The sequence below is a fragment of the Apium graveolens genome, chromosome 6, assembly GCF_009905375.1.
Source record: "Apium graveolens cultivar Ventura chromosome 6, ASM990537v1, whole genome shotgun sequence".
Taxonomy (NCBI): Eukaryota; Viridiplantae; Streptophyta; class Magnoliopsida; order Apiales; family Apiaceae; genus Apium; species Apium graveolens.
In genome coordinates this window covers 242925134-242939864 of record NC_133652.1, presented here as the reverse complement: position 1 = coordinate 242939864, position 14731 = coordinate 242925134, and the positions used below count along the sequence as shown (strand labels likewise).

At 35.1% G+C, this 14731-nt stretch overlaps 1 protein-coding gene across 11 annotated transcripts; it reads left to right on the top strand.

Annotated features, from left to right (window-relative positions):
- Positions 1–141: 141 nt before the first annotated feature.
- On the top strand, positions 142–4497 carry LOC141664019 (CAAX prenyl protease 1 homolog). 11 transcript variants are annotated; one of them, XM_074469882.1, is made up of 8 exons: positions 142–364; positions 543–635; positions 1023–1193; positions 1549–1599; positions 1693–1758; positions 3745–3782; positions 3960–4072; positions 4247–4497. In XM_074469882.1, the coding sequence occupies exons 2-6, from the start codon at positions 612–614 to the stop codon at positions 3757–3759; spliced, it is 327 nt and encodes a 108-aa protein (XP_074325983.1). In that variant the 5' UTR covers positions 142–364; positions 543–611; the 3' UTR covers positions 3760–3782; positions 3960–4072; positions 4247–4497. The 11 variants fall into 11 exon arrangements, 5 of the variants coding, with proteins under 5 accessions (XP_074325983.1, XP_074325982.1, XP_074325980.1 ...); XM_074469881.1 differs by having other exon boundaries at positions 3745–4072; XM_074469879.1 differs by having other exon boundaries at positions 1693–3782.
- The last annotated feature ends 10234 nt before the right edge of the window (positions 4498–14731 follow it).

Sequence of the window (14731 nt, the reverse complement as noted above, 5' to 3'; positions counted from 1 at the left end):
CGATGTCTATAATTGTTTTTAAAAAAAATAAAAAGGTCGGCTTCTTTCTTTCCCGTTAATACACCAAAAAATTCCCCCACTTAACCAAAATTTTATTTTATTCTCAGTTTTTCGTAACCAAAACTATTCCCTCCTCTCTCTCATTCTCTTTTCTCTCTTCTCTCTCAATGTCTCGTCTCTCTTCTCTCTTCTCCCTTCTCTCTCATCTCTCATTGTCTCTCTTCTCACCCACTCTCTCGAACCGAAAACCACTATTTGTACAAAACTATTTATATAAATTAAACTCGATTAATTCATAAATCGAGCTCGATTGGTGCTGAAGAGTCTTGAAAGAAGTCTGGACTACTTAATTATTGTGCGAAAAGTATGTTTCTTTCGAGTTTATTTTTAAATTTTAAATTTTGATTTTAATCGAGTTTATTTATAGGCCGGTTTCTTGAGATTTGTTAATCTTGAAGTTGGGTCATTGGAATTATAATTTTTTCTAGAAATATGTTTGTCAAAAAATGTCAAAATATTCTTTGACACTTGATGCTATGCAGTGCAAAGACGAGGAGGTAATTGTTGCTGTTATTGCCCATGAATTGGGTCATTGGAAGCTCAATCACACTATGTTTACATTTGTTGCTGTTCAAGTATGGTAAAAATACTATTTATTAAATCTATTGTGCTTTGCCATTGATTTATATTTTTTGTGCCTTTGTAAACACATCCAAAATATCTTGTACTATTCTTAGTTGTGTTATCCCAATGCAAGAAGGTGTCATTTGTTCAGTTAAAAGACCAACAACAATTTTTGGATTACATAATATATTTACTCTCATCGTTTAGATGTTTTCCCATTTCCCTCCAGTGTAATTAAATTGATATTTCCATATCTTAAAATTGGAGTAACATTTTTGCTGCATTAAATGTACACTGTTAGCAATCTAAGGGTTATGATTTGTTGTTTGCATATATCTTTTATGTTTGGTTTTCTGTTTCAGTAGAGTTAATTCTTAAATGAATGATTATGCTTGTAGTATCAATTTTGGAGGCATTCTATGACTGATCTTCTCACCATATACATGCCATTGCACATTCTCTCATTCTCACAGTTTGGAGGGTATACTCTTGTTATAAATTCTAAAGATCTATTTCAGAGCTTTGGTTTTGATACACGACCAGTGCTCATTGGGACCATCCTTTTTCAGGTAAAGTTTAATTGAATGACTGTAATTATGAGGGCATGAAAAGTTCAAGCATTAAGCTGGCTTGTTAAACTATTTAGTTTACCTCAACTAGTAACTCAATGTCTTGTCTGCAGCTTGTTCCTTCCTCTACTCTGCCCTTCTTCCAAATTCATTTTAAAATATTGTTTTTCTTCATGACTGTTCGATATATGAAAAGTGCATTAATCAAGCTTGAGCGTAGATATGCAATCCCTTTGATAAATATTCCGGATATATAATAATTGACCATTTTATGTCATGAAATAGGTGCCCCTCCATATAATATTTTAAAGCTTACATGTATTGTTTTTGACAACACACAATATTGCCTCTCCAGCATGTAGTAAACTTTGCTCTTAATCTTGTAAGCCGAGCTTTTGAGTTGCAGGTAATGTTATAATCTTGTAAATACAGTTGATGCTTAATGTTTCTTTCCAAATTATCACGCTACCAAATTCTAACTTGAAATCGTAAATTATAGGAGGATACTTTTACCAAGAGTCTTGGGTATTCCACCCCACTTCGAGCTGCCCTTGTAAAACTACAGGTATTTTCCATTGATCATCTACTTGATATCTCTCAGCCTATCTGTATCTTGCCTTTTTGCATTGCTAACATTATCACAATGCTCGGCGTTTGTTATTGAGGAGGAAAACTTATCAACTATGAATTCCAATGTAATCTATGTATTACTAGTAATGTATTAGTCATTAAGATAGTAATTGCCGAGAGTTATTATGAACATCTATATCAGTTGATTTTTTTTGAAATTGTTTGCAACATATGTTAATTTTATCGTTGAAGAATTTATAGCTGACCATGCTAATTCAAGCTTGCACTTACTATAGATTCCACTGTATCATCATATTAGTTTCCAAGTTTATGATTTTTTTAATTATTTTATGTTTAGGGCAGCCATTTGGATATGATATTTTTTTTTTGCTTTAACACTATTTAAAAGAATAAAGCTAATATTTCCCCCGGTTTTTAGAAAAGCACAGGACATGATTTCTGATAATAATAAAATATCATATTTTGTAAATTAATTGAAATGATATTGACTTGTGCATAAATCGGTACAAACAATATGTAGCATGGACTTCACTTCAAATTTATGTATACTAAAGTAGTGTAAACTGAAAAAGTGTATATCTTTGACCTTTGTTTGATCTATATCATACAGTTGTAACTCAGAGATTTTATGTAGTAGTATATTCAATTGTAGAAGTTGAATTATAGTTTAGTATCTGGTAATATTTTGGTCTTTCTAAACTGATTATGATGTTGGCACTCATTATGTGATTTAGCTAACAACTTTATTCTTTTTCACATAGAAAGCATTCCGTAAATTTATCGGACAGTCAGTCTCCGTGACTTACTCAACTTGAACAGTAAGTTACCAATATATGATGCTAATTGATACAAGTAAATGAAGACTAAAATTTTTTTTAGTACCGCTTGATCAGCATTTTAAATCTTAACAGGACTACAAGAGTGGCTAATCATAAAATGGACTTTGTATAATTGTATCGGCTACTTTTTTTGTCCATCTTACATGCAAAGTCTTGTATTGGCTCTCTAATATCGGATTGCTAACTTAGAAGTAGAATTGCTAGCTAAGGTGTGTGTGCTTTTTGTACTACCCGTTCATGTCTATACTATGCCTGAAAGGGGACAATGTATCTTGTAGCTGGATCTTATTCTAAGTTTATATTAAGTTCAGTTATGTTGAATATTTAAGTTTTCATTTAGTATCTCATACAATTTAATAACTGTAAATCATAACTTGTAAAAGTTGTTTTAGATTTCAGGATGAAACATGGTAAAACTCTATAAGATTGATTTCAATGTTTAGATGCACAGGACCTATTTGATCCGTGAAGTACTGGAAATATATTTTTGACAATGTCTACAAATAAATATTTTCTGTTAATATCCTTTTATATCACTTTGTTGGGCATATTTTTACCTGGCAACTTTAAGGTAAAGCCATGGAAATGTTGTTGAATAAAAAATGTTATTTAAATATTTTATGTGTACTTGGCTAATAAAATACGGACGATAATAAAAAATTAAACTTTCTGGGATACAAATGTTAGTATATAAGATGTGAAGCACACTCTTCTATGCATACCTTTTACAGCTCCTTTATAATGTTGGATTATGGATATTACTAATTCTTCCCATGTTCTACAATATTGCACAATTTTGGATTTGTAGTATATATCCATAACCCCAAGTTGGTTGGATCCACTAAGCTTCGCCAAAATCCTACTTGTAACCTTAGATATGATTTCTTCAAGTTTCCAATTGATCTATAAGATTCCCTTTAGAGCACATTATAATTATGAATACATCGTGGGAAGCCTAAATTATTTTTCGTTGAATTAATGCACGTCGGAAAATGTTATCCGACACCATTGCCTTGTAGTTCTCATCTTGTCTGATGTCAATCTGTTTGGATTTATATGGATGTTATTTTTACTGTGGCAAGATGCTGGAGTACATGCCCTATCTAATATTTTTCATGTAGATGTGGAGCGAATAAGTAAGAGGAAACCTGATGAACCAGTAAGTTTTAAATTGTCAAAATTTCTGCCCCACTTGATATTGTGTCCAGTGTCAAAAATTGTTCTGAATTCTTTCATGTATCTTATTGTTGTTATATATAAAATTCTTCTCAACAAATTAATAAGGTACCATCACATGAATTAATGCGTATTTCAAATGGTGATGCACAATCAACAGAACCATTGTTATTGACATCAATGTGTAAAGATTGTTTGTGAATAGATTTGACAGCTATATCCGAGCTATTGGAGAAGATTGGCTACAAGGACGATGCATAAATTTCCTATGAGGTATGTTTCCAGACAAACTTAAGATATTTATTCAATGCTATTTCAAAGTACTGGTTACTAAAGACAGTGTAACGTTAAAAGAACTTGTTATGAATGGTAGTCAATGAACTTCATGCATATAGCATTTTATTGGTGATATTAAGCTAATCTAAGTAACAACAATCTGGCTTGCAGCTATCTTTTCAAGTGTGGACAGATTTAATACACGAGATATTGCATTCAAAGAAGCAAGGAGATTCTGCATATAGATGGGTGGATTGGATTTTGGTTGTAGATATATGGATGTTGGTTGTTTGTTGGACGTCGGAATGGTTAGATGTTGGTTGTCGGAGAATGTGGTTGCATTTTGATTGTAGATATAGAAGTTAATTTAGTATATTTCTGGTTATTTATTAGATGTTGATTTAGTATTTTTTTTTCCTTTTGTCTGGATTTATGCACAAATGCACATGCTTATTTCTTTTAAAAAAGAACTCAAACATCGGTGCTTGTTATAAAACTGATGTGAAACAACTAAAAACACATCACCTGCTTAAACTAAAGATGATGTCTAAACTAACAAAATAAATCGAATTAAAGGAATGAAAACGATGTCTAAAATATTAAAATATATCACTTTATGCAAGTATATAAAAGTAAATCAAAAGAAAACTGATGTCTTCTAGAACAATGTACATCAGTTTAACTTACGCAACCTGTAATAACCCCAATTTTTGGGAAATTTTTGAAACCTTTATGAATAGTGTTTTTGCTAAATGAGAAAACTTTTCATGTCACACTATGTAGGGGTTCTGTTATGGATATTCTGAGATTTTATTAGTACTCTATATGGTATATGAGTGTATGTAAAGATCGCCAGAATCCAATTCCGAACACTTTGGTTTTTCCCGGAAATCCACTAGATATGGAAAGAATTGAGTATAAGGTAGCACGAGAAAAATGATTTAAATTAAAGGATTATAATAGAGGATCATAAAAAGGAATATAATGTATTGAGAAAGGTTAAGGGAACCTAAGTAATAAGATCCCGGGTATGATCCTTCGAACGATAAACGAAAACGAAAGTTAAGCGAACCGTATAGCAGATCAGCGGTCATTAGGCAAACAATTAGGAAGTTAATCAAAGGGATTAGAGAGAGTGATGTCACCCAACCAGTGAGAAGAGGACAAGGAGGGAAAGATGACATCACAACATGACATAGACATGACATGGGAAGGAAGGAGATGTGGTGGCTTTTTAACCACACAAAATCAAGGGCAACTAGGTAATTTACTAAAACAAAAACAAAATCAAACCAACCAAGCCAAGCAAATCATTTTCATCAAAACACAAAAATCAATTCCCTCATTCAAGCAAGTTAGCTCTCGGCTTTTTACTATTGCAAAGGGAGAGAAATTCAAAACTCAAGATCCAAGCTTCCTAAATTGGTGAGTTAATTCCCTAATCATCTTTATGCTTAGTTAGGGCTATATCATGAGTTTAAGCCATCAATTCCTTCTCAATCTTCTTCATTTAATCAATGAAGAAGACAATGAATAGTGTTTTCAAGTTTTTAACTTGAAATTTTTCTTGATTTCCTTGAAGATCCAAGCATTCCTAAGACTTCTCAAAGCTTCTTAAGGCTTCCTAGCTCTTCCCACCACTTCAAGGAAGGTATATCATCTCCAAACCCTAGATTCCTATGTATTATAAGATGATTTTGATTAGTAGGGTGATATTGTAGCTTAATGTTTGTGATTTAGAGTTTGGGATTGAAATGGTATTGAAATGGAATGGTAAATGTTGTTGTTTTGGTTAAAAGATTGTAGTATAGTTAAATTCAAGCTTAGGCATAAGTATGAATGTTAAAATTGAATTGGTTGGGGCTGATATGAGGTGATAAGGATGGATGTTGGTTGTATGTTTGATTTGAGGTTGAATTGGGTTGGTTTTGAATGGTTTTAAATTGGGAAATCGCGTAAACATAGCCGTCGTAACGTCCGATTTTCTTTAGACTGTTTCTGTGCATAACATTAGGACCCGAGAACCCCCTGCTAGATTATGATCATTACCATGTTTAGATAGATCATGTTACGAGCTTCGTTTTGATATGTATTTCGTTCAATTCCGATGCACGGTTTAGGAGAAACGACCGTTTCAAGTAACGGCGTTTCGCGAACAAAACTTTTCCCCTCGCCTTACTTTGAAATATAGGTTAAAGACCAAAAAGGGTTAATTAATGTATGAAACATTTATGGTAAGTGTGTTAGGCAATTGGTAACACACTCGAGAAGGAATCGCCTTAAAACTCGTAAAGGTTAAATTATTAAAAATGGTGGAGCCGAGGGTACTCGAGTGACTTAAGAGAATCAGTAAGCACAAAACGAGCGTTAGAGTTTGAGTTGGTTAGAGTATAGATTTACAAGTGACTTTGGTTTAATTCCAACTTACTTGTTGCTTATAGGTTACCAGACTCGTCCCGAGCCATTCGTAACCCCCAGTCGCTCAGGCAAGTTTTCTACCCGTATAACTGTTGTTGTGATGTATATGTGTATATGCATGATCTTGCGATAAATGCATATTTGTTATTAGCAAATTCTTGCGATATATTGGAGCATGTGATATGGTATATATGCATGCATGTTTCGTATTCTTGATTTATATATCTGTTGGTTCAAATGCTTATTAGTTGCATAATACCTATGCTAGAGATAAGCAGTAGTTGCGTATACCCTGAGTATAGGGGACCCAAAGGTGAACCCTTTTCTAAAATCGGGAGTAGATGTTCCCGAGTATATGATATATATATATATTTTTATATATATATATATATATTGATATGGTTTTTAAAAACTATTAATCTAATAAGGTTTATTCGATAACTTTATATTATTTAATGAATATTATTTCGAATATTCATCCGAGGACTTATGACTCCTTTATTTTATTATTGAATATTATTTCGAATATTCATTCGAGGGCTTATGACTTCTTTATTTTATTAAATGAATATTATTTCGAATATTATTCGAGGGCTTATGACTCTTTTATATTATTATTGGATATTACTTGGATATTCATTTGAGGATGTATGACTCCTTTATTTTATGAATATTATTTATAATATTCATTCGAGGTATTATGACTCCGCTTATTACTGCAATATATTCTTTATTTTATTAAAGAATAAGGTGTCAATAATCAAACTTATTTTTGATTATTCAAATAAAGATTGTACTTTCGTATAAGTATATCTTTGGTTATTTAATACTCGTTTCAAGTATACGTTTTAATACTTCTACTTCAATTATTTTTATAAAGATTATTCTTTATGGGAATATTATTTAAATAATAATATTCAGACATTTTCTAAATATACTGGGGACTGATTTACTTCATTAAATCAGCTTTACTCCAAACACTCTTTAAAGTGTTTTCGAGTCTTCAAAATGATTTTTAAAAGTTAGAGCGGATCCCAAAACTCATTTTTATATTTAAGATCTTCCTTTTTAAGGGGATTTAAATACTCGCTCAAAACCTGAGGGATCCGGCTCTGTGGTGTATTTTATATTCGCAACAAGGTTGCAGTTTTGGTAAATAAATTGATTACTTACCCAACGTTCGGGAAGTAAGTCCATTTATTGAGTCGGCATAAGCAACATGGGCTCAGTGGGCATCCATGATAGTGTAAGTGGCTCAGTGGGAGTCCATCAAATGCATAAGTGGCTGAGTGGCAGTCCAGCATAAGGTCCTATTGAGACCAGGGTGATGACCAGTGGGGAATTCGTCCATCTACTAGTGAAAAGGTTACTTATTGGTATCTTTGCCTGATCAGCGAGATACCTGGTTTATGCCAAAATTCTTTTCCTTTCCCAAAATTTATTGGATGTTTCAAACTCTGTTCATACTTTACATGACAGAGGTTTTCAGGAAATGTATAAAGAAGATGTATATGTGGATATATATATATATATCAGAACTTAATGAAGTATATCATAACTTCATTTCCTTCAAAATATTTCAAAGATTGAATCTATTCAAGTCTTATCTTGTAGTCTCATCCTTGTGATGAACTTTTGAAACTAATTATAACTTGAACGGTGGTAGTTCAAGTAGTATTTGGAAAAGATATAAGTATATTGGAGTATCTTGTAACTTCATCTTTTAAACTTATATCTAGTAAATGATTATCTTATGCATGACAAAGATTTTCAGAAAAACGTTGAGACAAGGTTAGATATATGTGATCACCTTGCAACAATATTTTTATACAGTTATAAACTGGAACTCTGTGTATATTATGCATGGAAGAGGACTTCCAATATTTTAAAAAGTATATATGTATATATATATATTGAATATTTTGCGACTTCATCGCATTAAGATATCAACTTGATTCATTTCTTTTGACCAAGACTTTCATGAGTACTATGAGAAGGCTCATATATTATTAATCATTATACAAATTATTTTGGTGGGCATGCTGCTCACCCTTGCTTTCTTCTTTCATCACACAACAACAGATAGAAAAGATGAACAGGACCAAGCTCCCGATTCGCAAGCGATTAGGAAACGTTCCGCAGTTTCCTATAGGCGTTGATGTCGCTGTAGCTGAGGTAGGAACTACCAATAGGCCAGGCTTTCAACTTTTGATGTACCAGACTTATGTATCTTTATCAATTGTAATAATGGCAAAGAAATGTAAATCTATTCAGAAACCTTTTTAAGGTGTATTGACATATAATTGTGGAATAAAACGACTTATGATTATTTTTGGATATTCATCTCTGAGACTATAACTTGTGGTGTGTGTGTTTATTGTGGGGTCACAGTACAGAGTAGTTGATTGTGTATTAAGATTGGGTGTTGTTAAGGGAAATGGAACTCGTGACAACCCGAATCCCCGACCCCGGATTTGGGGGTGTTACAGAAGTGGTATCAGAGCTAAGCGTTATAAACCTCAGAGATGATGTGACGTAAAGATAATAAGTTCACTAAGATAATAAGAACTCTTGCCAAGTTCATAGTCGGGCTACCTAACGTAGTAATGACAGTTAAAACCCTTACGGGAACCCTTATAAGTATCGTGATAGTAACATAGTTCGTTCTCGTATAGGGCAGCAGGGCACCGAACCCTGAGGTTCAGGAGCATCAGCATGAGAATGTTTTATTACAAGTTGGAGATCAAATTGTGAATCCGATAGAGTACCCCAATGAGGGACCGGATGAGGTTCAGATTGAGAATGTTGTGGTTGAGGATGTTATTCCGGAAAGGATTGTGGCTGAGGAGGATCTCATGGAGGATCCTGATGAGAATGAAGAGAGGACCGCTGAGGAATTGATGACCGTATTCAGGGCGACTACCAGAGCAAGAATGGCCGCGAGGGTGGCACTAGAGGATGAAGAGTTACCAAGGGCACAAAGGTTAATGAGGGCAGAAGGAGTGGGGCCTTCCACGACACCAATTATATCAGTATCAGACCCTCTTCCAGAGGTTTCTGTAGACATCCATGAGGTTCCACCAATTCCTGTTCCCTCCCCTGTACAGAGCCCAGCACATACTGAGGAAATGCCACCTTTATCTCCTGCACCATTGTCACCTGATACCGTGCTTGGTTATCCGTTTGGATCTCCTGGGACTGCACCACCTGCACCCCATGGACTGCTAGATACTACCACTCAGGCTTCTCTTATCGCTGATTATCATATGACTTTGGGTGGCCTGTCAGAGGCCCGGAATGTTAGGAGTGATCTGTTGGATCGACTTACTGCACCAAGGATTGAGGGTGGGATACTTCCGGCAGGATTAGCGTATAGCATGGAAAGGATTGAGGCTACCACCCGTGTTACAGCTAGAGGCCATCTTGAGGGTCAGGTTGATCCAACTCTACTTGCGACTATCTTAGACCTCATCACCTCTATGATGGAGCAGGTTAGGGATGTCGTGCGTGCTCGCATCTCTTAATCCATGGTAGTGTACAGAGCCAGAGCAATCAAACAAGGGTTTCATGTAGCACCGCTTTTGGAGGATTAGCCTAAGTTACGGATGATTAGTTTTAATGACTAGATGATTATCTATGATAATACCTTCGGGATAGAAGCGATCAGATCAAATGATGTAATTCTCTTTAATGTGTTCAGTTGTTGTACCCTCGAACAAATGGTTATGTATATATTCATTAATTTCAGTTCAGATCAGTTTATTGTGATAAGATCACATTGTTAAATGCTCTATTAACACTTAAGAGAGTGTCATGAAGTTTATAGAACTTGAGAATTCATAATTCGCAATCGTGCAAGGACTGAACGAGGGAAAGACTTAAGCAAAGTAAGTATGACAAATATCCAGAGATTCTCAAAAAAAAATTTCCAAGTAATATGCCCCCACAAGGAATAAGATTAGGGGCAAACCTTGAATGTGATAATCAGGGAGGTTGCAATTAAGATATAAAGAACCCGGAATGTAATAAAGTGGAAAATGAAGATTTAAATTAAAAGATGACCCCAATTATGGGGAGTAGGAAGAAATATTTAGACTAAGAAAGCAAAAGTCGAGCGAGATAAGGAGACCCGAGACGGTACTCCTATACGGAAATTCATGAACCTATCTAAACAGAACTTATATTTTATACCCAACCACCACCTTGAGGAAGCAATGTGGTGTGAAATTCTTTCAGGACCTTTAAGTCGCTAAGCTCTCAGAGTTCCAAGGAACAAGCTGACCCAGTCGAGGCAAGAGCCTGGCTAAAGGAAATATAGGAATCATTTGAGATTCTAAATGATTGACGAACCACAAAAGACTGTTTTTGTCACTTACCCTCCTAAGAGAGAGACCACCCGCTGGTGAAAGACCAAGAAAGGCACGGAGCCAGAGGTTAGAATAAACTGATTTAAGTTCAGTCAATTGTTTTCGGGAATGTAATTCCCAAAGATAAGGAGATAGTGTAAAAGCTTTGGAGCTAGAACAAAAGTGGATGAGTATGATGAATTATGAATCTAAGTTGTAAAAGTTATCAAGATTCGTTCTGAGGACACGAATCCAGAATGACGGGATGTTTGGAATCAATACTTATGTTGTGTTAGTTCATGAAATAATGATAAGAGAAAGGAAAATAAAAAGAAACTGAAGTGGAAAGGAATATAAAGGCAATAGAGTTTGAGGAATGATAAGGGAGTCGGGTATGAGGAAACCCTAAAGACTCGTAGCAATAGAAATAGAAAAGTATGTAATCGTCAGGATGAGGGTGATTCACCATGAGTTAAAGTTGATGATTGAAGGAATAAAAGATACACATATTTTATCCCCTGTAAGTTGGGGGGATTCAAGGAAACCTTTAAATGGTTAGAAGGATAAATAATAAGACGCGGATAGACTAAGGAGACAAGAAAGTAAGAAAGTAGGAAAATTGGATGAAGGAAGTGACCTTCAATAATGTGAAATGTAAGACCGGTGGCTCGATACCCAGAAAGGGAGATGCCAGGTATGAGAGGTATCCCAACATTGAGATGACTGTTGAGATAAACAACAAAAGTAAATAAGGAATTATTAAGAAGAAGTTCACGTTGAACATGACCAATATCTTCCAGAACATCCATGTTATCATTACCAAATCAGGAAAGAAAAGCGGATGACCATTGTTATCTTTTGGAGGCCATATGGATTGACCTCAATTTGAATAAGGATGCTATTATGAAGTTAGGTATAGACTATCGAGGTGGGAATGATGAATAAGATAATCTATCAAGGATATATGACTTGATTTATCCATGGATGGATGCAGGTACCTTTTAAAGGTGGAATTAAGGATAGAACATCGGTAACTTAAAATGAATCCTTGGGGAATGCATAAAGGTTGGCATTTTACCCTTAATAGGGACAGTATGAGTTTTGACAGTATGATTTGGAAAGGGTTAAGGTAACAACAACCTTTAAGAATCGGTGGAGAAATTTTTCAGAAGTATATAGACAATGGTTCTAGTAATGGTAAATGGTATTTTGATATGCCCTGTATCTAGGGAATACAGGAGGAACGATTGAAGGATAACCTTAGAGGTTTTACAAGGAGAAAGGTAATATTCAAAATTCTCAAGAATAGAAATGTTGATAAAGGAAATATGACGTAATTATAATGTTGCCAAGTGGGGCACGTGTTAAACCACGAGAAAGTATGGATCGAACCAGTAATGGTCGAAATTGTTCAGGGCAATTAGGACTTAAGATAAAAGATGTTCTAATTATGATTGAGAGTCAGTCATGACAGTGATTAACCTCTAAAGACTGAGGGGATAACTTATGGAAAAATGGTAATTTTTTTTTTACTCATCAGATTTTAAGGAAAGCATTTTCACATAAGCTGTGATTGAAATAAGGTAGAAAATTTATTTGGAGGTGGTTAAAATGACATTGACTGTAAGAAAATTTTACTATCAGGAAAGGCCAAAGAGGTGGCCGACACTTTAAAGGTAAGAGGATAATTATTGGCGCTTGTGCCAAAGGAATACAGTGATAATGGTTACAGCTATGAAGGTTGTATTATGGTTTGGAAGATTGACATTCCTCCTGATGACTGTGCAATATCCAACCGTAATAGTAGTTGGTAAAGGTTTAATTCGTGTAATCACCATGAGCGGGCTATCTATCTCAGAAGATACTATCTTGAGATAAGCCAGGACCATGTTTCAAAAAGGACTAGATGAACCCTTGAGTTAAGTCTTCTATTTAGGGCGTATGATTAAGAATGGTATTAACCTGCTATCATTGCTTTGATTGAAACTCTTCTGCACTTTTATCTGCTTCATGTCATGTATGTATGTCAGGATCCGGAGTGTTCTTCATGAATCATGAATGGTGATTATGTTACCTCCTTAGAAGGATTTGATACGACATGTATGGACTTCGTATGGTTAGATATTAAGATTTTATGGAAAAAGTGAATGACGACAGTAGGTCAGTGGTGGACCATAGTAATGCAGTAATGATTCCGTGAGTAATGAGTCGATTACAACCGCGAGAGTTGTATTGGAATGGGTGTTGAGATTGAGTACCACTAATCGGGTCGTGGTAGTGTATAAGTTATCATTGATAGAACATTGATAGACTAATTAAGTCGATTATCTACCTATGATATATTTATTCCTTCTTATCGATAAAGAGTAGTATTACCCATACAAAGAAGGTTGCGGTATAGAAATGGGTTCTAGTAACGATAAGGTCTAGAATGAGATCCCAGATTCGATTTTCGATATCGAGGGAGTTTCAAAGGTGATTGTGTATAAGCTCGAGGAAGAGCATGGGTCCATAGAATGATGGACGGGATAGCGAAAATATTTAGGCATGTGAAATACGATGCTATAATACTCGATGTTGATATAAATACATATATGTTTTGTTCTCCTATGACAAACCTCTATAGTTCAGAGGTAGATTCCAAGCCAGATATTTTATGGCAATATTTTTTTACATATATATACAATTCTCTTCAGTTCGCTCTTTTCTCTTCTTTTCATTTCATGTAAGCTGAGAAGAACAACCCTTCCAGAAGGGGAGGTATTGCCGAATGACTATTTATCTGTGTGATAGAAGCCTAGTAGGATACCATCTATTGTTTAATTGCTTGTCAAGTACTAAAGGCTGGCCACCTTCTGTACTAACTACGCGATATAACAAGTGTTCATGATCATAGTGATCTCTCAACAAATTCTTTTACTTCTATATGATTGATTAAGCTTCCAAAGATAGAAGCAGCTAAAAAAGGAGTAGTAAAGTTATGGTGGTATTCAGAATGGAAACACGTTCGTGATACTAAGGTTGACGTGGTTATTAAAAGGTTATAGAACGCTAACGAGCAAAAGTGTAACCAGTATAATATTATGTACGGAAGAGAGTAACGACTACGAACTGGAAAAGGATGGGTAGTGAGAAGCAAAAGATATAATGCTAGAAGCTATGACGAGAGCCGGTGCAATAGACTTGAAAGAATTTGGAATGATCACTTAACGCAAATTAAGTTATCTCACGATAATCGATCGTATGTTAGTATCGAGGTATCTCCTTATGAGATCCTTGAGGGAAGACAATGTCGATCTCCCTTATGTTAGGATGAAGTTGTAGAGCGCAAGATGCTCGAACCCGCAGTAGTCCAAAGGACCAAGGATATAATAGATCTAATCAGAGGACGGCTGGTAGTAGCCCAAGATGGACATAAGAAGTATGTTGAATTGACACGAAAGGACAAAGAATAGGAAGTAGGGGACCTAGTGTTGTTATAGGTATTCCCTTGGAAAGGAAGGATGAGGTTCGGAAAAAAAAATAAAAGCTAAGTCCACGAATTGTTGGACCCTTGGATATATTAAGACATATTGGGAAGTTAGCATACGAGCTAGCCCTACCCCCGAACCTGTAGCAAGTTCATAACGTGTTCCACGTATCAATGTTAAGGAAAAGTAATTCGGATGCCAGACAAATAGGGGCATAAGAGCGCATAGACATGTAACCAGACGTAACCTATATGGAGCAACCAGGAAGGGTATAGATTAAGAAGGAACGAGTGCTTAGGAGAAGGGTTATCAAACTAGTAAGAGTTTGATGGTAGAACCACAATGTGGGAAAATTGACTTGAGAGTTAGAAAGTGCAATACTAAGAAAGTATCCCTATTCATTTCTATCTGATTCCGGGACG

What these genes read in the sequence shown, in the direction of transcription:
- LOC141664019 (XM_074469879.1), top strand. Translation starts at nt 612, where the DNA reads ATGTTTACATTTGTTGCTGTTCAA. An exon ending in TTGGGACCATCCTTTTTCAG is followed by an intron (nt 1,194 to 1,548) that starts GTAAAGTTTAAT and finishes TTGCCTCTCCAG; the next exon opens with CATGTAGTAAACTTTGCTCT. An exon ending in GCCGAGCTTTTGAGTTGCAG is followed by an intron (nt 1,600 to 1,692) that starts GTAATGTTATAA and finishes CGTAAATTATAG; the next exon opens with GAGGATACTTTTACCAAGAG.